Source organism: Camelus dromedarius, chromosome 18 (genome assembly GCF_036321535.1).
Source record: "Camelus dromedarius isolate mCamDro1 chromosome 18, mCamDro1.pat, whole genome shotgun sequence".
Classification (NCBI taxonomy): Eukaryota; Metazoa; Chordata; class Mammalia; order Artiodactyla; family Camelidae; genus Camelus; species Camelus dromedarius.
The window spans coordinates 19,124,797-19,144,655 of NC_087453.1; the positions used below are offsets into that span (position 1 = coordinate 19,124,797).

The following is a 19,859-nucleotide window of genomic DNA, read 5'->3' on the forward strand; positions in this document are numbered from 1 at the left end:
TTAAGGAACAATGGGGAATGTACCCTGTCAGGGTATGAGGCTTGGGAAGCAACAAGATTGGTGATGGGAGTATGCAGAGGAAAGCAACCTACAGAGGGGAGTGAAGGAAATAGTCTCCAAGTGGTAGAAAGCAAGAGCAGAAAAGGTTGGTGCTGTATCTATACTTAGTTGTTTCCATTTGCAATTCCCAACTAGCACCAGATGGAAAGGTGAGGATTATGGGGGCACATCGACATAACAAGCTAGTCTTTTGCATTGGGTGTTCCTAGAAAGCTCACTTCTCCCTTGATGGCTTCAGCAGCAGGCCAGGGCTAGATTTGGGTTATTTCTGAGAATCCTTGAATTATCACCTTTTTCTTAGCATTATTTCAGCAGTTATTTATAAAGCACCTGCTATGTGTGAGTCGCTGGAACGGAAACAAGACAGATCTGGTCCCTCCCCTGTTGAATTTATAGTCTCGTAGGGGAAATAGGTAACAAGCTAGTAAATGTTAAACATATTGATAGGTTTATGAGAAGCTGGGCTTTGTTGGGTTGGAGTTGGAGAAGATTTCTGACTTCAACATGGAAAACTGATCAGAGGGGACTGAGAGTGGAAATGGGGAGATCAGTTAGGAGACTATTACAGACATCCAGGCAGAATATACTGATTCAGAAGAGAGTGCACAAAGACCTGGCGAGTATTAGCCAGATCTCTCTTACAAAAATAGACAGCAAAATTTCTAAGTCTTCTCTTTATTGACTCACTTAAATGTGATATTTAATAAAGTTTTATAAAATACAGAAGACTTCCAAACCAGAGGTAGGCTTGGAGGTAGATTTTAAAGGAGATATACAGGATTTGGGAGAGATTAATAATCCCATGCATTAGATAATTTAAAGGAAATATGACTCAAAGGATAGAAAACTGCGCATTATAAAAATTCACTTATAAGAGATGCTAATTCCAATGATAAAGTAAAAGAGTCAGATTTGTGAAAAAACAAAACTAGTTACCCAGGAACCTCTGACTACTCAGAAAGGAATCCAGCTCCACGTGCTACTGAGGCACACATGGGCCCATAGCATTCTGGTTGGGATTTTAGTCTTGGTAGAGAAGCTGAAAAAAGAGAATAAGACCAGCTGTGAAGAAGGTGGTAGAAATGATAACAGATTAGGAAAAAATGTTCTAGTTTACCAGAAACTGAGGCCTAGCACAGGAGGAAGCTCCTGGCCCTCTACATGTGTTTGGCCCAGATCAAAAGCATTTCTTTCTGGGATCTTTGAGAAATTATGGAGTGAAGGGAAAGGCAGCAGCTCCAGTTATTGCCTGTAGTCTTAGCACCATGGATAATTACTGCTAATGCTCTTATAGTTCACAAAAAAGTCTTTATCAGGGATAAACCTGTAGTCCTCCATTAAAATTTTACCCCAACATTTTATTATGAAAACTTTTAACATACCGAAATGTTGAAAAAAATTATACAGTGAGTTCCCATATATCTACCATTTAGATTCTACAATTTAAATTTTCCTATATTTATTTTACCACATCTGTCCATTCATCAAACCATTTTAATTTTGGGTGCATTTCAAAGAAGTTGTGAGCATCAGCACATTTCACCCATAAACATTTCAGTGTGCCTTATCTTGAGTTCAATATTTGTTTATCGGTTTGGGGGAGGGGGAGGTTGATAAAAATTTGCATACAATAAGATTTATATACCTTAAGTGTGTGATTAGACAAAAGTGACAGATTCACCTGTGACTCACACTCCTATCTAAGTAAAGGACTTTTATGTTCTCCCTAGAGTTCTCTTCTGTCTCTTCTCAGCTAATACCTGCCCTTCCCCTGGGGGACAGAGGAAGAACAACCATTGTTCTGAATTTTTTTCACCTTAGATTACTTTTACCTACTCTAAAACTTCATAAGTGTAACTATATATTTTATGCTTCAGATTCATCCAGTGTTGTAGATATTAATAGTTTGTTTATTTTATCGTAGAGTAGTTTTCTATTGTATATACTAACATATTACAGTTTGTTTATCCATTCTCATATTGATGGACACTTGGGCTATTTCAGATTTTGGGCTATTGTGAATAAATCTGCCATGAACATTCATGTACAAATATTTTTGTGGACATAATCTTTTTATTTCATTTGGATAAAACTCTAGAGTGTAATTGCTCTCGGATTAGGTATATGTTTGGTTTTCTAATAAGCTGTTGGACCGTCAAAGTGGTACATTTAATGCTTTCACTAACAGTGTATGAGAATTCCACATCCTTGCCAACATTTGGCATTGTTGGTTTTTTACTTTTAGCCATTGTGATGGGTATGTAATAGTATCTCATTCTGGTTTTAATTTGCATTTCCCTGATGATTAGTCCTATTGATCATGTCTTCCTTTGCCTATTTCCAATTCATATATTTTCCTTTATGAAGTTATCAGATCAACTTTTTTGCCCATTTTTTAATTGACTGTCATTTAATATTGAGTTCTGAGTCCTGCATTTAAATTTTAAAGCTCAGTTGTAGAAGAGTACAACTTCTACATTACTGCTGGACATTGATTCAAATGGAAAGGGCATGAAGATTTGAGTTGAGCAGAAGCACATTTGCCATTTATTCAGCAAACAGTTATGAGTACAAACTAAGCACTAGTATTAGGGATACAGAAATAATACCTAGCCCTAGTTCCAAGGAGCCCAGATGATTAGGGTAGACAGACAAAAGTAAAAATTCTCATGTAGTGGTTTCAGCGTTAAGTTACTAAACATTTCCTGAGTGCCTACTGTAGGGTAAGTACTGTTGCAGATATTGTAGATGTAGAGATAGGCAAACTGGACATAGTTCCTACTTTAACACAGCATATTTTCTGGAGTGTATATGGGGGAAGACAGTGCAGAGGCCCTGAGATGGAGAATGAGATTGATGTTGAGTGTATGTGGATCAGAAGTGAAATCTGGCTGGAATGTACTTGCATGACTAGATTAGTTAGGTGAGGGTCAGGTTTTGCAGGGCCTTGTAGACCCGTGGTAAGAACTTTGGATTTTATTTTGAGTGTTTAGGGGAGTCATTTGGGAGTTTTAAAGAGAGAAATAGTTGAGCTGGTTTGTCTAATAAACAGCATGTGTATGAGTGTGTCTGTGTGCACGTGCATGCACTGGTGAAGAAACCATCGCAGTCATCCAGGGAAGATAATAAATCCTACCTGGGGAAGGTAGGTAAGACTTCATAAAGGAATAATGTCACAACAGAATCTTGGATGACAAGGCATTTGCTAGGCAGGAAAATCAGAGGTATCAGCAAGTACGTACATTTGAGGAACCAGAAATAGCTTTGGATGGCTAGTTGGGTGGGTGATGGAATGGCAGGAGGTAGAGCAGTCTTAAGAATAGCTTTGAAAGTTGAATTACAGTCACAGGGTCATCATGTTACACAATTACTTAATTCCTTATAGATGTGCCCTCTGGATTTGTGCCACAAGGTGGCCATGCTAGGGAGTTTAGCTTTGAACCTAAGGGCCATTGGCGGCTATACAGACAGAGCTTCTAGTTAGAGACTTTATGGGAGCTGGCATCAAGACTGACTAGGTAAGGCAGTGATAAAGACAAAAAACAAGGGAGGAGGCAAGAAACAGTGAGGCCTGAAATTATGGAGAAGTTGAACTGAAAGTATGAAGCTTAAAAAAAAAAAAGAGAGAAAGTGTGAGGCTTTGGGCTTAGAATGAATAGTCAAGAGGACTTGAGGTATATAGATTGTGGAGAAAAGCTAATGAGTCCCTTTAAAAAATACAAAACAAACAGTATAAAATATTGAAATGATACAGAAGTGTATAGAGTATGTAGAATTCTCACCTTCATTCCACTCCTCTGAGGTGTACCTAAAAGTTGTATTTATGTGCTGTGTCTTCCATTTTTTATGTGTGTATTTATTTTGTGTATGTATTTAAAGCTATTGTATATACACATACAACTGAAGTTTAAAATGGAGTTACTCTTATCATTTTTTGCAGCTTTATTTTTTTATGCTACCAATATAATACAGTTCTGCCTTAATTGTTTAATTACCTGATACCTTAGCATTTCATTGTTTGAAAGTGCCATAATTTACTTAGTCACCACCTAACTGATAGACCTTTAAGCTGTCTCAGGTTTTTCACTGTTCTCAGCAATAGTGAATTGAGCATTCTTACTCATTTGTCTCCATACCGTGTAAACACTGCCTGAGAGAATATGTGAGGTGAGAAGCATGGAGTCAGATTGTGTCTTGGGGGAAGTTGTGGTCCCACTCCCTTGGGAGTATGTGTTGTCCTCTGGATCTGTCCTTGGGGAACTTCCAAAGCGATGATCAGGCTGGTTAGAAGTCTAAAAGCCACATTCTAGTGGCAATATGCAAAAGACCTGAGGCTGTTTCTCCATATTTTAGCTTGGGGTTCACTGCTTCCAGGTATCAGATGGTTCTCAGAGGGAGATGGAATAAGGCTTTCCTGTGGAACTTTAGACTGGGGAAGAAATAGGACCAATGTTTAGAAATGAGAATTCAACAAACTTGAGTTAGTTTGGGTAGGACTTTATGGAGCAAGACTTTCTGATGGTTGGATTTATAAGAGTGGTGGGTTTTCCATCAATGGATACATTCAAGCAGAGGCTGAGGTGCTATGGAGGGACAGTATGTGAAGCAAGTTGAACCCTAAGAATCATTCTAATTTTGGTAGATAACAGCATTTGAGATAGAGACCATAAGGCACCAAGATGGGAACAGCATTAACTGGGCTTGGTCAGGGGAAGAACTGTCTGAGGGCCAGCTTAGGGGAGGTTGAGTCTGGAGGCATCCTGGGGTATAGTTCTGGGAAACCTGGAATGCTGAGTGAAGCTAGGGGAGAGTTCTGACCTTGTCAGCACTCTTGGTGTAGATGGTCTGCAGGTGTATTGGTCAGGAGGGATGGGACATAGAGTTAGTGAGGAGTCTGAGGATAATTATTATCACGACTTAGGAGGAGGGATTTACATGGGAGTCATTGTGCTCTATGCAAGAAGATAGTGTTTGTAGCAGAGGAAATGGATGAATTAGAGATGCTTGGTGCTGGTTTGATTGCCAGTTTGGAGATGGCTGAGCTGGGAGAGGCTGGAGATGGCTTTTTGGTTTTCACTTAGCAAATATTTATTATCTAGGTGCTTGAGATAGAGCAGTGAACAGAGCAGGCAAATATCCCTTCCCTCATGGAGTTTACATTCTAGTAGGGAAGACAAATTATATATAAATATATGTAGTATATTAAACAGGGATAAATGCCAAAGGAATAAAACAGGAAATAGGTATGTGATGTATCAGTGGTAGTAGGGTTCAAATTCTAGAGTGGCCAGAAAAGGAGAGCCTCTTCCTTTGAAATGGAGAAGATGATTTTGAACAGAGAGAACTAGAGAGAGTGTGAGGGAACAGCAAGCCATGTGGGTTATATGAGGGAAGAACATTCTAGATATTGAGGTAGAAACAGGCTTATCTGAGGAATGACAAGCAGACCTGTGTGGCCAGAATGAAGTGAGCAAGAGAGGTGTTAGGAGATCAAGTCAGAGAGATCTAGATCATTCAAGACCTCGTAAGCATGGTGGAGTTTGGATTTTTTCTAAGCAATGGGAAATCATTATTGGGTTTTGGTAGAGGTGTGACATGACCTAACTTATGTCTTAACAGGAGCACCCTGGTTGCTGTATTGAGATAGCCTGTTGGTGTAAGGATTAAGAGAGTAGAGGTGAGAGGATGGCATAGGATAAAGGAGAGTTATTAAAGAGGGTAATGCAAAAATCCTGGTGAGAAATGATGGCTTGGACTGGATAGTGCGAATAATGAGGAATTGGATGTAAGCAGCTGATTAGAGGCTAGAAGAATAAGTGTGGGGATCATAACTGTACCTCAAGATGTCAGGCCTCAGGGTTAGCAGGAAATCATTGGAAGAAGAAACTTTGGGGAGCAGAATCTGGATTGTGGTTGTGTCTGGGGCAATGTTGGGCTGATAAGGGTCTGATCTGGGGCCAGTAAGGGTATCGGTATGAGATTCATTGGTCTGAGAAGATCAGGGTTGGAGTCTTCGGTCTGGAGAGCATTATTAGGATTAGGACCAATTTTGGGAAGAGGACTCGTTTGGGGTCAAAGTTGTTGCTAGAGGCCAGTACCCTTTGTCAGCATCTTCCTATCATACTCTTAGACCGGGGTTTGTTGTAACTACTGTCTCCTGTCCCATTGAGCTTAGTCAAGGGGGTTGGAGGAGCATAGAGGCTATGGGCCTGCTCCTCCTTGGATATCATGGGGGTAGACGCAGGCTCAGCCCAGTGTGCTTTCCAAGTTGGGGCCCACAGTCACGGAAGTGTAGAGAAGGGTCCTCAGTTCTTGATTCGGGTCCTTTTTTCCCAGATGGCCCGCTGCGTGACCTTGGTTCAGCTGTCCATTTCCTGTGGCCACCTCATTGACAAGGACATCGGCTCCAAGTCTGACCCACTCTGCGTCCTTTTTCAGGATGTGGGAGGGGGCAACTGGGCTGAGGTGAGAAGGACCATGGCGGCTAAAGTTGTGGAGGGAGGCTAGAAGTGTTTTGGGGTGGAGGGTACATGACTGTGATGCTTCCTGGCTTTTGCCCACAGCTTGGCCGGACTGAGCGAGTACGGAACTGCTCGAGCCCTGAGTTTTCCAAGACTCTGAAGCTTGAGTACCACTTTGAAACAGTCCAAAAGCTCCGATTTGGCATCTATGATATAGACAACAAGACACCTGAGCTGGGGGATGATGACTTCCTAGGAGGGGCCGAGTGTTCCCTAGGACAGGTATGCAGGGCCAAGGATTAAAATCCTTCAGACACAGGTTCAGTAAGAGCCCTGTCAGATAACTCAGCCTGCTTGGAACTTGGAGGTGGGGGTCAAACAGGACCTAAACTTGCCTGAGATCTTGATACCCCACCCACCCCTGCTCTGCCTCAGATTGTGTCCAGCCGGATACTAACTCTACCCTTGATGCTGAAGCCTGGAAAACCTGCTGGGCGGGGGACCATCACGGTAAGCAAGAACTCGGCTGAAGTGTGGGGGATGCTTATTACATCAATGAGGAATTCATGAGATGATACAGTCTCCTGCCTCCCCTACCTAGGTCTCAGCTCAGGAGTTGAAGGATAGTCGTGTAGTGACCATGGAGGTGGAGGCCAGAAACCTAGATAAGAAGGTATGTGTGGGAAGAGGCCTTGGGGATTCAAGAATTAAGCAGACAAGGATGGTATGTTGGTGAGGTGGGGGAATGACAGAGGTCTTTCATAGTGGCTGTTTCTGCCTGAGTCTTATAACTGGGGTCTCTGTGACATTGACAGGACTTCCTGGGAAAATCGGATCCATTCTTGGAGTTCTTCCGCCAGGGTGATGGGAAATGGCACCTGGCATACAGATCTGAGGTGTGAGATCCCAGGGATTAGGTGTGGTGGGTAGGAGAGAATCTTTTGGCGCTTGTAACTACCAAGATTTGGAAAACAGGGAGAAAAAATATACATATGGGTAGAGAGGGATAGCAGCTCTCCATATGCCAACCCAGAGGTCACTGGAGGCCTTGCGCTCCACCTTCAGGTCATCAAGAACAACCTGAACCCAACTTGGAAGCGCTTCTCTGTTCCCCTTCAGCATTTCTGTGGGGGAGACCCCAGCACCCCAATCCAGGTGAGGAGCTTGCCTCCGGAGTGGACTGAGCAGGGGCAGAGAGCCTAGGGAGGGATTAATTCTTACCTGCCACTTGCCTCCTCGTCTTTATGTATACATACACCCCCTCTTAGGTGCGATGCTCAGATTATGACAGTGATGGTTCACATGATCTCATTGGTATCTTCCATACCAGCTTGGCCCAGCTACAAGCAGTCCCGGTGAGTACTGGCCCTGCTCAGGGGTGTTGAGGTGGGCCTAGAGGGCTGCAACCCCAAGAAGAGAGGGAGGGCAGGGCAGCTCCACTCTTGGCTGCTGCTGTGTAAGTTTACTACCCTAATTTTTCTTTCCTTACCAGGCTGAGTTTGAATGCATCCACCCTGAGAAACAGCAGAAAAAGAAAAGCTACAAGAACTCTGGAACTATTTGTGTCAAGATTTGTCAGGTGAGACAGTAGCCCATGTGACCCAGTCTTTGACTCCTATGCCCCATAACCCCAACCCCTTAACCCCAGATATGACCTTGGTTTCATCTGCAGGTGGAAACAGAATATTCATTCCTGGACTACGTGATGGGGGGCTGTCAAATCAACTTCACTGTAAGTTGCTTTCTCAGGGGCAGGAGAGCAAGCAGATGATCTGGGACTCAAGGTGGCTTTGAGCTCCTCTCTTCCCTTCCTCCCAGGTGGGCGTGGACTTCACAGGCTCCAATGGAGACCCTTCCTCACCCAATTCCCTGCACTACCTGAGCCCAACAGGGGTCAATGAGTACCTGACAGCACTGTGGAGTGTAGGCAGTGTGGTTCAGGACTATGACTCGTAAGTAACTTTGTCTTTCCCATCCCCACACCCGGCAGATGCTTTAAGCCTCAGGGCTCATAGTCTTCTCACTGTCTTTTCCCCAACTCACTGTCTTCCCACAGGGACAAGCTGTTCCCAGCATTTGGATTTGGGGCCCAAGTACCCCCTGACTGGCAGGTGAGTGTTCTCTTCCCCTCCCTTACTCCTTAGCTTCAGGGTCCTGATTTTTGGGGATGTAGTAAACTTGCTGCTTGGCACCCAGCCTTATGAGGAGTTGTGGGGATGCATCCTTACAGGCCTGTGTATAACAAATGTGCTCAGGACTAAATAGCTCCTATAAAATGCTTGGTATATACCATAGTACCCTTTTTCTTAGCACAAAAATTGTCATGGGGAAAGAACATCATTTTCATTCTTGTCTTCAGGTCTCCCATGAATTTGCCTTGAACTTCAACCCTAGTAACCCCTACTGTGCAGGTAAGTCCCTCATCCTCCAGCATAAGGCGTATCTGTCCACACTAGAAGACCAAGCCTATGCAGGCAAGGGAGAATGGGGGTGGGGAGATAGACACCTGACGCCATCGTCCAGAGGAATGGATTTTAGAGTTAGGCTTCTGAAGTCAAATCATCCTGCCACTTGCTAATCATGTGACTTGGGGCCAGTTGCCTAGTCTCTGTGTGCTTTGGTTTTATAATAAGGCTAAATGTTGTAAGATACTGAATATTTAAGGTAGCTGTTATATTAGCATCTTTGTCTTGAAGCTCACAGGTACTTATCTGGGCATCAGTGGAAGTCTTGGTGCCGCCCTATTGGTACCCAGCTCTATTCAGGGTACTTTTTGCCCCAAGCTATTTTGTCTAGAGAAGGCCAAACCCCATGTCTCCCTAGTACCCACATATGAGTAATAAGCTGAAGTGGAAAAGTTGACCTGACCTGATCGGACATGGGTTTTTATTATGATGTAAGTTCAGACTTAGAGAAAAGTTACAAAAATAGTTACAGGGATTCAGGGCATTGGAGATAGTGGTCAGGGCCTGGATCACAGGATCTGTTGTTTTCCTTCATCCAGATTCCTCAAACATGAACATTTTACCACATTTGCTTTGTCATCCTCTCTTACGCAAATTTTCTCTCTTCCCCTCTTTCTCTCTCTCTCTCTACATCCCCCAACCCTGAAATGTTTGAGAATGGTAGCGATATTAAGCCTTGCTCCAAGTTTTCTCTATGACCCCACCAACTTTGCACCCACCATCATCCACATGGCCCTTTATCCCTAAATACTTAAGTGTTCTTAAAATCAAAGACATTCTCTTACATAACAGTACAATTCTCAAAATCAGGAAATTAACATCAATACAATACTATTACCCAGTCTATAAAATTTATTCAAAATTTTCCAATTGTCCTGTCTTTTATAGCAAAGAAAATCTTGGATCACACATTGCATTCAGTTGCCCTCCATGATATTGACATTTTTTAAGATGACAGGCCAGATAATTTGTAGAATATCCCTCAGTTTGGGTTTACCTGGTATTTTCCTCATAATTAGATTCAGATTATGCATTTTGGCAGGAATGCCACAGAAGCGATGCTGTGTGTCCTCAGTGCACCATATCAGGAGGCACCAATTCAGGAGGCACATGATGTTGGTTTATCTTCTTACCAGTCATATTGACTTTGTTTGGTTATGTAATCTGCCAGGTTTCTCTACTGTACAAGTACTGTTTTTTTCTTTTACTTAATAAGTAATAAGTATCTTTTGGGAGGGTACTTTAAGATGATATTAAATATCCAGTCACTCATCAATTTTCACCCTCTAGTTTTAGCATCCATTGATGATCTTTGCCTGAATCAATTGTCTCTGTCAAGTGATTCTATCATTTCCTACATTTATTAAGGAAGAGCGTTCCCTTCTCTCTCATTATTTATTTAATATCTCTGGATTCTTTTGTTAAATGGGTTATAATTCATTATTAAGTGAGTTATAATCTGATGCTCAACTCTCCTGAACAAACCCTAATCTGGGGTTTAATTCAGCCTGTGATTTAGGGCAAGTGCCCTTCCTCTCATTGGCCTCAATTTTCTCATCTGCATGATAAGGTTAAGAACTTTCGATTACAGGCATGATTGAATGAAATGCACCCTGATTCCCAAATCTCCTCATCCAGGATAGAGTGATGTCAGGACTGTCTCAACCCTAAGAGGCCCAGTATTTTACGGCATTTTTTGCCTTTCTTCTCTAGGCATCCAGGGCATTGTGGATGCTTACCGCCAGGCCCTGCCCCAAGTTCGGCTCTATGGCCCCACCAACTTTGCACCCATCATCAACCATGTGGCCAGGTTTGCAGCTCAGGCTGCACATCAGAGGACTGCCTCGGTGAGGGTCATGGGAGGTAGTGGTGGGAGGGGGTCTTGATCAAGAGCTCTCTTGAGGGCTATGTAACAAGAGACTTTTTGTCAGTGTGGGAATGTGTGGCTGGGATGTTTAGAGGGTCTGTCTGCCTTAGTATATGTATGGACTTGCCCTTAGCAATACTTCGTGCTGTTGCTGCTGACCGATGGTGCTGTGACAGATGTGGAGGCCACACGTGAGGCTGTTGTTCGTGCCTCCTACCTGCCCATGTCAGTGATCATCGTAGGTGTGGGTGGTGCTGACTTTGAGGCCATGGAGCAGCTGGACGCTGATGGTGGACCCTTGTGTACACGCTCTGGGGAGGCAGCTGCTCGTGACATAGTGCAGTTTGTGCCCTACCGCCGCTTCCAGAATGTGAGTAAAGACAAGCTTTGTTGCAGAACAGATCTGGGAGTTTATCCTTCCACCTCTCCCTGATGTTGAGTTGGGAATACTTACCCTTTCATCTAACCCTGGGGCAGGGTCGGGTGTTAGATTTTGAATTATTTTTTGGGTATGAAATGTAGACCTTGGGACGACGTTATGAGCCATCACTGAACTTGCCCTTCTCTTGGCAGGCCCCTCGAGAGGCACTGGCGCAGACTGTACTTGCAGAAGTACCTGCACAACTGGTCTCCTACTTCAAGGCCCAAGGTTGGGCCCCATTCAAGCCACTTCCACCCCCAGCCAAGGGCCCTGCACAGTCCCCTCAGGCCTAGATTTCCTTGGAGGGTACACTGTGGCAGTCCTCAGTGCTGTGTCCCCAAGTTCCTCCAACCCTGAACACACATTCCCCAATGCTAGCACTTTTATACTTTTATACTTACTCCTGCTGTAGCTTCTCTTGATTCCACCTGCTTGCCCCTGAAGCCCATCATTCAATAAAGATCAATGAAGACCACCGTTTTGCTACCACTCTGTTTTTGGGTGGGAGTCTGCTGTTAGCCATGTTTACTTCTCTCTGAGCCTCTTTGTTGACCTTAGGAGTTGTTGAGTGAAGGATTCCTCTGACATAATATCCTCACTCAAAGAAGTTGGGTATTCCTGGCCAGATATCTAGAGACACTGACTCTGTTTTTTAAAATGCAAAGACTGAATGTAAGTCAAGCACCCAGCCTGCTCTGCCTCAGAGCAGAGCTGAGCTGGGAACACAGACAAGGTGGAAAGTGCTAGGGGAGGGATAAGTTTTAAGATGGAGCAAGAGCAAGGGCTATGCTAGACTTCCTGGAGGATGGAGCAGTGGTGGCCTAGTCCACAAAATAGGCTACAAGCCTGAACTTTTTAATAGATAATTTTTTTCTTACTAGGAAATTCATATGTACATTCATTACAGGAAGAAATGTCACCCAAACGCCATGTTCCAATAAAATATTTGGTGCATATTTAAAATTTTTATGCATATTTACAGTGGCACATGTTTTTTATTTTACAAAATCAGGATCATATTGTACATAATATTTCAGCATTCTTTGAAGTGTTTTTAAAATGTATGCTACTTAGTACAAAATTATTTCAAATATAAACATTGTATAAAATAGATAATGGAGCAGGGTGTAGTTCCTAGGGTTCCTAGGTCTGACAAATTCTTTCCTGTAGATAGATATTACAGTGTTTGTTGCTGACCTCGTTCTTCTTAATGCCTATATATTACTCTGTATGTGACTGCTGTAGCTTATTTCCCCAGTCTCTTACTTATCAAGATTTGGGTCCCTTTCAGTTTTCTTCTGTTATAACAAACAGTGCTATAAGGAATATCTTTGTACATTTTTCTGTGCATATTTATTGGGATGTTTCTGAAGGATTTATTCCTAGAAATGAAAATGCTAGATCAAAGGGTCTGACTATTTAACATTTTAATAGTATTGTAAATTGCCCATCATAACAATTTTTTACCCATTTTGTTAATCTGACAGACAAAAAAGAAATCTCATTTTTAGTTTGAATTTAATTAATTATGAAGGCTAGGTATCATTTCACATGTTTATTTGTGAATTGTATCTCTTCTGAATAGCTTTTTTATAGGTGGTTGTCTTTATAACCTTTATTCTGTTAGGGTATTCAGTTACTAACACTTTGTCTCTTATACATGTTGAAAATATTTTCCACTGAGCTATTATCATTTCATTTATGGTATCTTTTGGTCTATATAACTTTTTAAAAATATAACTCTTTTAATATGGAAATTTAAAAATTTTATGTATACCAGTCTAGCTTGCTTTTTAAGAAGTCATCTATATATTATTATATTACTTTCCATGATACTGAATGTTCCCTTATATTACCATTTCTATTGGCTGCATATTATTTTTGTAGTATACTTCTTAGATGCTATTTCCAGTTTTTGTTTAAATAAACAGCAGTGTGATGAACATCCTTCAAAGTATTAACTTTGATTATATCTATGTATCCTTTGGATCCATTCTTAGAAATGGAATTGCTGTAATTAAAGAGTATAAAAATTTTTAAGGCTTTGTTCCTATTGTGATTTTAAAACCTTAAAAATTTTAAGGTTTTAAGTTCCTATTATGAAACTGCCATCCAGAAAAGCTGTACTAGTTCATTAGTTAGAAAACCTTAAGCTTTAAAGAGCACTCAATAGAATTTTTTCTTTTGTCTTCAAATTACAAAATAACCCCCAAATTTAAATAGATGGATACATGTTCCACCCCCACACATACTCATGCATTCTACTTCTTAGAGGTGTAACCACTATTAATAGTCTGGATATTCTTCTAAAACAGGAGCAGTGAAAAGAATCCTAACGGCCAAGATGTTGCATGTTTCTTTGTTCACACTGGCCCCCTTTTCTACTCTGCCCAGGTAGATCTCAATCCTTTGATGCTCATCTCCTTCCCTTAGAGTGAAGAGTTCTTGGATCAGCAGATGAATTGTCCTGTTTTCTGTAGCATTCTCTCTCCCCTGTCAGGCTCCTTGAGGGTAGGGACTGGTAAACAAGACACTGTATTGTACCTAGCGTAGAGTCGGGCACTCAGGTCTTAGTGAAGACAACCTGAGTACGGGCTAGTGGGCCTGTATCGACTCTGACTCAGATGCTTCCTAGAGGTTCTCAAGTCTCTAGTTTTTACTGAAGAAAAGGGGTAGCTCCCCCTGCACCTGCACCTGCACTTAACAGAGTTGGGGAACTCTCCCAGAGATTGGGGGTGGAATTGAGGTGCACAAGCATGGCTTCATGCTGACTAGCAGCTCTGCAATTAGAGGATGGCCTCTGGAGGAAGGTAGGCTTGGGGTCCCATTGTGGCATGGCTCTTCACTCACTGTGTGACCTTGAGCAACTTTCCTGATCTGGGTGGCTTCCCCCTCTGTGGTTGTGAGGATTAGTTAGGTAATGTGTACAACATCCAGAGTACTGTCTTGTGCACATGGTAAGCACTCCATAAATATGAGCTGCTGCTGCTACTGTATTGATCTGACTTCTAGAAGAGGGTGCTTTGCTAGACCGCTCACCATATTTATATACCAAAGGCAACCAGAGCCCCAGCAGACCTCCCAGCACTGATCCAGGTCCTTTCAGCACAGACCTGCACTCCAACAATAAGCATGTTTAATGGGGTCCCTCTGTGGCACTGTCCCCTGCCCTCTCTGAGGTTCGAATGCCATGGGCTCGGACTCGATACAAGCACGTGAAATGGGGGTGGCCCCAGTTGCTTAGAATCTGGATCTTCACCTTGGGAAAGGCAGCTGGGGGCTCATTCTGGGGAGACAAATGGATCATGCCAAGGGCCTGCTCTCCCATGGACTGCCTTCCTCCCGTCTTCCCTCACTGTCCTGTTCCCTTAGCACCCTCAGCCCCCAGAGACAAACACACCTGTAGGTGGAAAGTCTGAATCTCAGATTTCTCCACGTCGAAGGTGAATTTCCCCAAGAAAACTTCAGTCTCGTCATCAACCTGGAGGCCCTGGTAGGTGAAAAGTGAGTGGAAGAATAGTGAGGCACAGGTGGAGGAGGGAGAGAGAAACTTTGTTGAGGAACTACTATGTGTTCATTAGCTTTATGCATACTCTCATTTTTTGGTGTTAGGATATTATAGTGTTGAATGTGGGCTTAAAGAAATCAGGTTGCAAATTTTAGTCTGGCCTCTTGTTACCTGTGTGACCTTGGGCAAGTTACCTCCCCTATCTGAGAATTACCTTCCTCATCTATGAAGAGGGTGGGATAATAGCACTTCATAGGTTGCTGTGCAGATGCAAGGAGATACAATCCAGGTAAAGTACCCGACACAGAGTAAGCACTCAATAAGCCATAACTAATATTTGGATATGGTTATAATTATTTATAACCTACAGCAGCCCTGAGAGGCAAGTGGTAGTATCTCCATTTTATAGACTCAGATAGTGGCAACAGTTTTCATGACCTGGTACTTTCTAGGCAAAATCCCCCACCTCCTTGGCCTCAGCCCTACTCACGTAGACTGCGAAGTCACGGGGGGCACTGTTGGCTCCCCGAGTGTGCGCCACGCTGGGTGGTGGATGCTGCAGAGTGATGTCGCTCAGCTGCACACGACCTGGCATCCGGATCACCACCTGGCCCTGGTCACCCTCGAAAGCCCAGCAATTCCCAGGGAACACATCTGGCTGCAGTAGGCGGATAGAACATCAGAACCACAGGGCTGAGCGACTGCGACCCTTCCCCAGCCTGGGCTTTGGTTTGGGTAGGCCCCACCCTCAGCTTGACTCCATCATGGGCCCCACCCAGTCCTCCACCCTTAGCTAGAGTCCCTGCCCAGGGCCCTGTCCCTAGCACTGCCAGGTCTCTCCAGTATTACACTGTCCTCTGCTTCGTCCAGAGCTTCATCACAGCCAAGCCAGGCTCCACCTCCAGGGAGCTGTGGTGTCCATTCCCCCGAGTCCCACCCCAGTCCCATTCTGGGATCTAAGTTCCAGAAGTTCCAGGCCCACCTCCAGGATAACCGTGGGTGGTCTGGCGTAGTTCCAGAAACTGAAGCGATTCCAGAAGTAGGCAGTGTTCGTGTCCTCATAGTCGTGGGATGTCTTCTCTAGGTCTATAGAGGCTCCTGGAGCAGGGAGAAGCAACCTCTCAGGGGCTTCCAGGCCTGACCAGCAGCTGGGGCAGGGTCTGTCTGAGGTCAGTCTCCTTGGGCTGGTCATGTGCATAGGTCTGTCAGTGTCTATGGGTCTTACCCACAGAGCTCAGTGCATAGTCAGGTTTCTGCACAAAGTCCTCATTCAGCCTCTGGAATACGAGTTTGGCCACTCTCTGAAAAGACAGAGGGCGCGGCCTGGAGGTGCTGGGCTTGCGGGTCAGTATTGTGGGGCAGAGTTCTCTGGGATAGATAGACTTCGTGGGCCCCAGAAGAAATTCTGAAGTCGGGGCTCTGGGCGGGGCCTTAAGGCTCAGGACTCAGGGATCCGGGTTCCAAGGTGGGCTAGGACTGTACAGTGGGCGGAGACACGGGGGCCGGGCTCCCGGGGCGGAGCTTCTGGACACCTAAGGGGCCTGGTTCTAGAGCAGGATGTGGCTGCCAGGCTCACCTCGCTGTTAGCTGCACGAAAGCTGGACACTTCCTTGTGGAGTTTAACCAGCTCAGCCTGGAGCTGCTGCAGCTGCTCCCCCTGGGAGCGCACGCGCTCCTGGTACTCGCTGCAGGCAGGAGGTTGGCACGGTGCAGTTGGCTCCCTGTCCCCCTGGACACTTCCCGTAGGGACCCCCACAGAAGCACCTTTGAGCCCCCCAACTCCCTACCCCAGGTGCCCTCTTTCACCTTAGAGTCAGCATCTCCTTAGGTTCCTATTGGAGGGAGAGGGACAAAATACAGCACTGCTCAGCTCCCACCCACCTCCTTCTCCTAACTCAGTGTGGGACCTGCCAGACTCAAAGGGCCTTCTTTTTTGAGGACTGCCTACCGTTTCCCTGACCTTTCAGGACCTCTCAGAGACCCTTAAGCACATCTGGGCACATTCCCTCAGAAATCTCCTGTTTATTTTCAGCCTTTCCTTAGGGTTGTAGCCTCCAGCACTGCTCCCCCTCCCAGTGGCCCAGGGGACTCCCCACAACCTCTAGCTTCATAGATTGCCAATCACCCACCCCAGGACAGTCTCCCCAACTCACATTCTCCAAAGGAGGGGCCAGGTACAGGAGCCCCCAACAGAGTGCTGGAGAAAGAGGCGGGGGTGGTATCAGGGGAAGGGAAAGGAGAAGGTTTCCCCCAGCATAAAAGGACAGTGAGGAGAGAAGAGGCTTGAGGGGGCTGAGTCTGAGGGGGAACTAGAAGGCTCTGAAGGGGACTGTGAAGAGCTGTGAGCCTCTGAAGAGACTGAGTGGGCTGAAGGATATAGGAGAAAATGTGCCAGCTTTGGCTCCAAAGCATTCAGGGCTGGGGTCAGGGAATTCACCACCCTCTCACCTGCCAGAAAGAGGCTCAGCAGTGACACAGCCGTGAGCAGGAAGCGGATGGAACAGACCTCCCTGAAGAATCGGAGAGAGGCTAAGGCCCCAGGGCCCTAGTGAACCCCGCAGCCCCCACCCCAGGGTCTTAGACCCAGCTCCTGTGAACACGACTCAACCAGGTGTGAACTGGCTCAAGGCTCAGTTGGTTAGGCCCTGCTCCCTCCCTCCAAAGAGCAGCCCGTGAGGCTCCCCCTTTCCTCCCTCTGACCTGTACACACTGACCAGCATGTCTCCTACCAGGGATAACAACACGCTCAGCACCTGGAAGAGTAGGCCTGAGGGGAGGAGAGGGGGCTCAGAGAAGGGACTAGGCTTAGAGAAGGGGAGAGATGAGGAGGGGATCACAGAGTGGGGTGTTCGAGGTTCAGAAGGGGCTTAGGAAGGGGGCTCAGGGAAGGGCCTAAGGCTCAGGAAGAGAAGGGTAGGCTAGGAGAATTAGATGGGCAAGGATAATGAGTTGGATTTTCATTCTCAGAGAAGGTGAATCGGGCTTAGGGAAGGGGCTGTAGAATCAGACATGAGCCCGGGGCTCAGAACTGAGACAAGGGTCTCAGAGGTGAGAAATGGAGTTCGGAGAGGGGAGCCAGCAGGTCAGAGGGGATCTGGGCTGGCCGGCCCGTACTTAAGAAGCTCTTGGACACACGCGGAGGAGGCATCTCCTGCCTCAGTTCCAGCGTCGAGAGAAGATCGAGCTGTTCCTCAGAGACTATGGGAGAGCCAGCCGGTTCTGCGGGAGCCCAAGGGCTCCATTGGGGCCTTGCGCACCGCAGGCCCGCTGTTTCCCCAGGACCAGGCTGCAAGTTCCCCAGCCCAGAAGCTGGGCAGCCTCACAGGCTTTGGTCCCTCCGCACCCGCATCCCGGGTCTCTCTCAGCACTTTGAAGCCCCGCCCCGCCCGGGTGCTCCGCCCAGCCGTTATCCCACCCCCAAATAGAGGCCACGCCCCCAGCCTTAGGTCTAGATACGGCCGTTTCCCTGGTAGGCATTCAGGCTAACACCGAGGCTGCGCCTCCTCAGTAGTGCCGAGTCACAGGATTTCCCCCGCCGCTTCCCAGGACCGTCTGCCACTCCGAGGCTCCCCTTGGTCCCTCCCCTGTCACACTATAGGCCCCGCCCCTTAGGAGGTGCCTAGGTATCCCGCGCACAAGCCAGGCCCCGCCCATTGGCCCCGCCCCTCCCTTGACTCACCCGGGGTCGACCCCGCCCGCACCCGAGGCCCCGCCCCTCACGGTTGCCGCGCCACAGGCGGTCTGCCCATTGTGGCTCCGAGGCGCTGGCTTCAGCCGAGAGCTTCCAGCCCATGTGGTTCCTCCGGGCACTCCGGCGCTCAAGGCGGGCTCACCGCAGCTCGAGCCCCGGGCTCTTCTGCCCTCGGGCTCCCCGGGCCCCGGCCCAGCTGACCGGTGCCCGCTGCTGTCCCCCGAGGTGACGCTCACTGAGCTGTTGCTGTTGTCGCTGTAGAAGTTGGGCGTGTGCTTGTGCTGGGACGCGGCCGAGCCCGGGCGGGGGCTCCGCCGCATCCTGACCCCAAGCTGCGCCCTCACGGACGCCAAAGTCGCCGCCTCAGCTGCCAAGGCCCTCGGCCCTCCCCTCAGCCAGTGCGCGCCGCCAGGATCCGACAGACCCTGCGTGCAGCCTGCCGGCCCCGCGGCCCTATCCCACCCTCTCCCCTGTATCCGGGCCTGGCTGCTGACATCATAGAGAGACTACGCCTCCGCGGTTCCCCCTGACGCCGCGTCACAGAGCCAGTCGTGACGTCACTGGTAGCCTTAGCAGTCTCTTATTCTTTCCCATGTTAAAGCAAGCAATGACATCACAGCACTTCCCAGAACACCCTATCTAAAACTACACTCGGAGTAAAAGAATTTCTGTCCCCTTCTGGCTGTGCTTTCCTCCTCAGCACTAAAATGCTGTGGGGTTTATTTATTTATTTCAGCATTACCTGTCGCTCCTACTAGAACAGTAAAGTTTATGAAGGCAGGGATTTTTGTTCACTACTGTATCCTCCAGCACCTACATGAATCTAGCATGTGGTAGGTGCTCAAATATTTGTGAACATATGAATGTTAAGAAGGGGCAAGGGATCACCCGGGGGCACTTCTAAATAAAGTCTTTTTCGTCTCCTAGTCTCTCTTGTTCTACAAAACCTTCAGGCCTCTCCTCTCATCCTAGTCATCTCTGTGGTCAGAGTTCTCCTGCCTAATGACTAGGAGTTTGGGATTAACATATACACACTACTATATATAAAATAAACAACAAGGTCCTACTGTATAGCACAGGGAACTATATTCAGTATCTTATAATAACCTATAATGAAAAAAGAATATGAAAAGAAACATGTAGTTTTATATATATATAATAGGTAACTGAATCATCAATAGGTAACTATATTCAGTATCTTATAATAACCTATAATGAAAAAAGAATATGAAAAGAAACTGTAGTTTTATATATATATAATAGGTAACTGAATCACCTGAAACTAACACAACACTGTAAATCAACTATACTTCAATTTAAAAAAAGAAGTGTTTTGAACACCTGCTATGTGAAAGCTAGGGACACACACCCAATCACTCATTAATT

The 19,859-nt window shown here is 45.9% G+C and overlaps 2 protein-coding genes across 9 annotated transcripts in view; one reads left to right on the forward strand and one right to left on the reverse strand.

Moving 5' to 3' along the window:
- Nucleotides 1–11,749, forward strand: part of CPNE1 (copine 1) — a 33,827-nt gene extending 22,078 nt beyond the window's left edge. For 6 of the 7 annotated variants that reach the window (XM_010975189.3, XM_010975187.3, XM_010975185.3 and 3 more), the window contains 15 exons: nucleotides 6,397–6,525; nucleotides 6,624–6,803; nucleotides 6,957–7,031; nucleotides 7,123–7,194; nucleotides 7,337–7,417; nucleotides 7,587–7,676; nucleotides 7,790–7,876; nucleotides 8,014–8,100; nucleotides 8,194–8,253; nucleotides 8,340–8,473; nucleotides 8,578–8,632; nucleotides 8,881–8,932; nucleotides 10,700–10,833; nucleotides 10,987–11,223; nucleotides 11,427–11,749. In XM_010975189.3, the coding sequence (XP_010973491.1) occupies nucleotides 6,397–6,525; nucleotides 6,624–6,803; nucleotides 6,957–7,031; nucleotides 7,123–7,194; nucleotides 7,337–7,417; nucleotides 7,587–7,676; nucleotides 7,790–7,876; nucleotides 8,014–8,100; nucleotides 8,194–8,253; nucleotides 8,340–8,473; nucleotides 8,578–8,632; nucleotides 8,881–8,932; nucleotides 10,700–10,833; nucleotides 10,987–11,223; nucleotides 11,427–11,567 (1,614 nt within the window). In that variant the 3' untranslated portion in view covers nucleotides 11,568–11,749. The remainder of the gene's footprint in view (nucleotides 1–6,396; nucleotides 6,526–6,623; nucleotides 6,804–6,956; nucleotides 7,032–7,122; nucleotides 7,195–7,336; nucleotides 7,418–7,586; nucleotides 7,677–7,789; nucleotides 7,877–8,013; nucleotides 8,101–8,193; nucleotides 8,254–8,339; nucleotides 8,474–8,577; nucleotides 8,633–8,880; nucleotides 8,933–10,699; nucleotides 10,834–10,986; nucleotides 11,224–11,426) is intronic. The other variant, XM_064475729.1, reaches the window with a different exon arrangement.
- Nucleotides 11,750–12,197: 448 nt separating this feature from the next.
- On the reverse strand, nucleotides 12,198–18,929 carry SPAG4 (sperm associated antigen 4). Of its 2 annotated transcripts, none has more exons than XM_031433916.2 (12): nucleotides 18,484–18,929; nucleotides 17,897–18,001; nucleotides 17,483–17,549; nucleotides 17,231–17,292; nucleotides 16,936–16,979; nucleotides 16,589–16,614; nucleotides 16,359–16,467; nucleotides 16,008–16,083; nucleotides 15,765–15,880; nucleotides 15,273–15,440; nucleotides 14,675–14,764; nucleotides 12,198–14,560 (listed from the first exon to the last, which is right to left on the reverse strand). In XM_031433916.2, exons 1-12 carry the CDS (start codon nucleotides 18,791–18,793, stop codon nucleotides 14,411–14,413), a joined length of 1,323 nt encoding a protein of 440 aa, XP_031289776.1. In that variant the 5' UTR covers nucleotides 18,794–18,929; the 3' UTR covers nucleotides 12,198–14,410. The 2 variants fall into 2 exon arrangements, with proteins under 2 accessions (XP_031289776.1, XP_031289777.1); XM_031433917.2 differs by having other exon boundaries at nucleotides 18,503–18,671.
- Nucleotides 18,930–19,859: the final 930 nt, after the last annotated feature.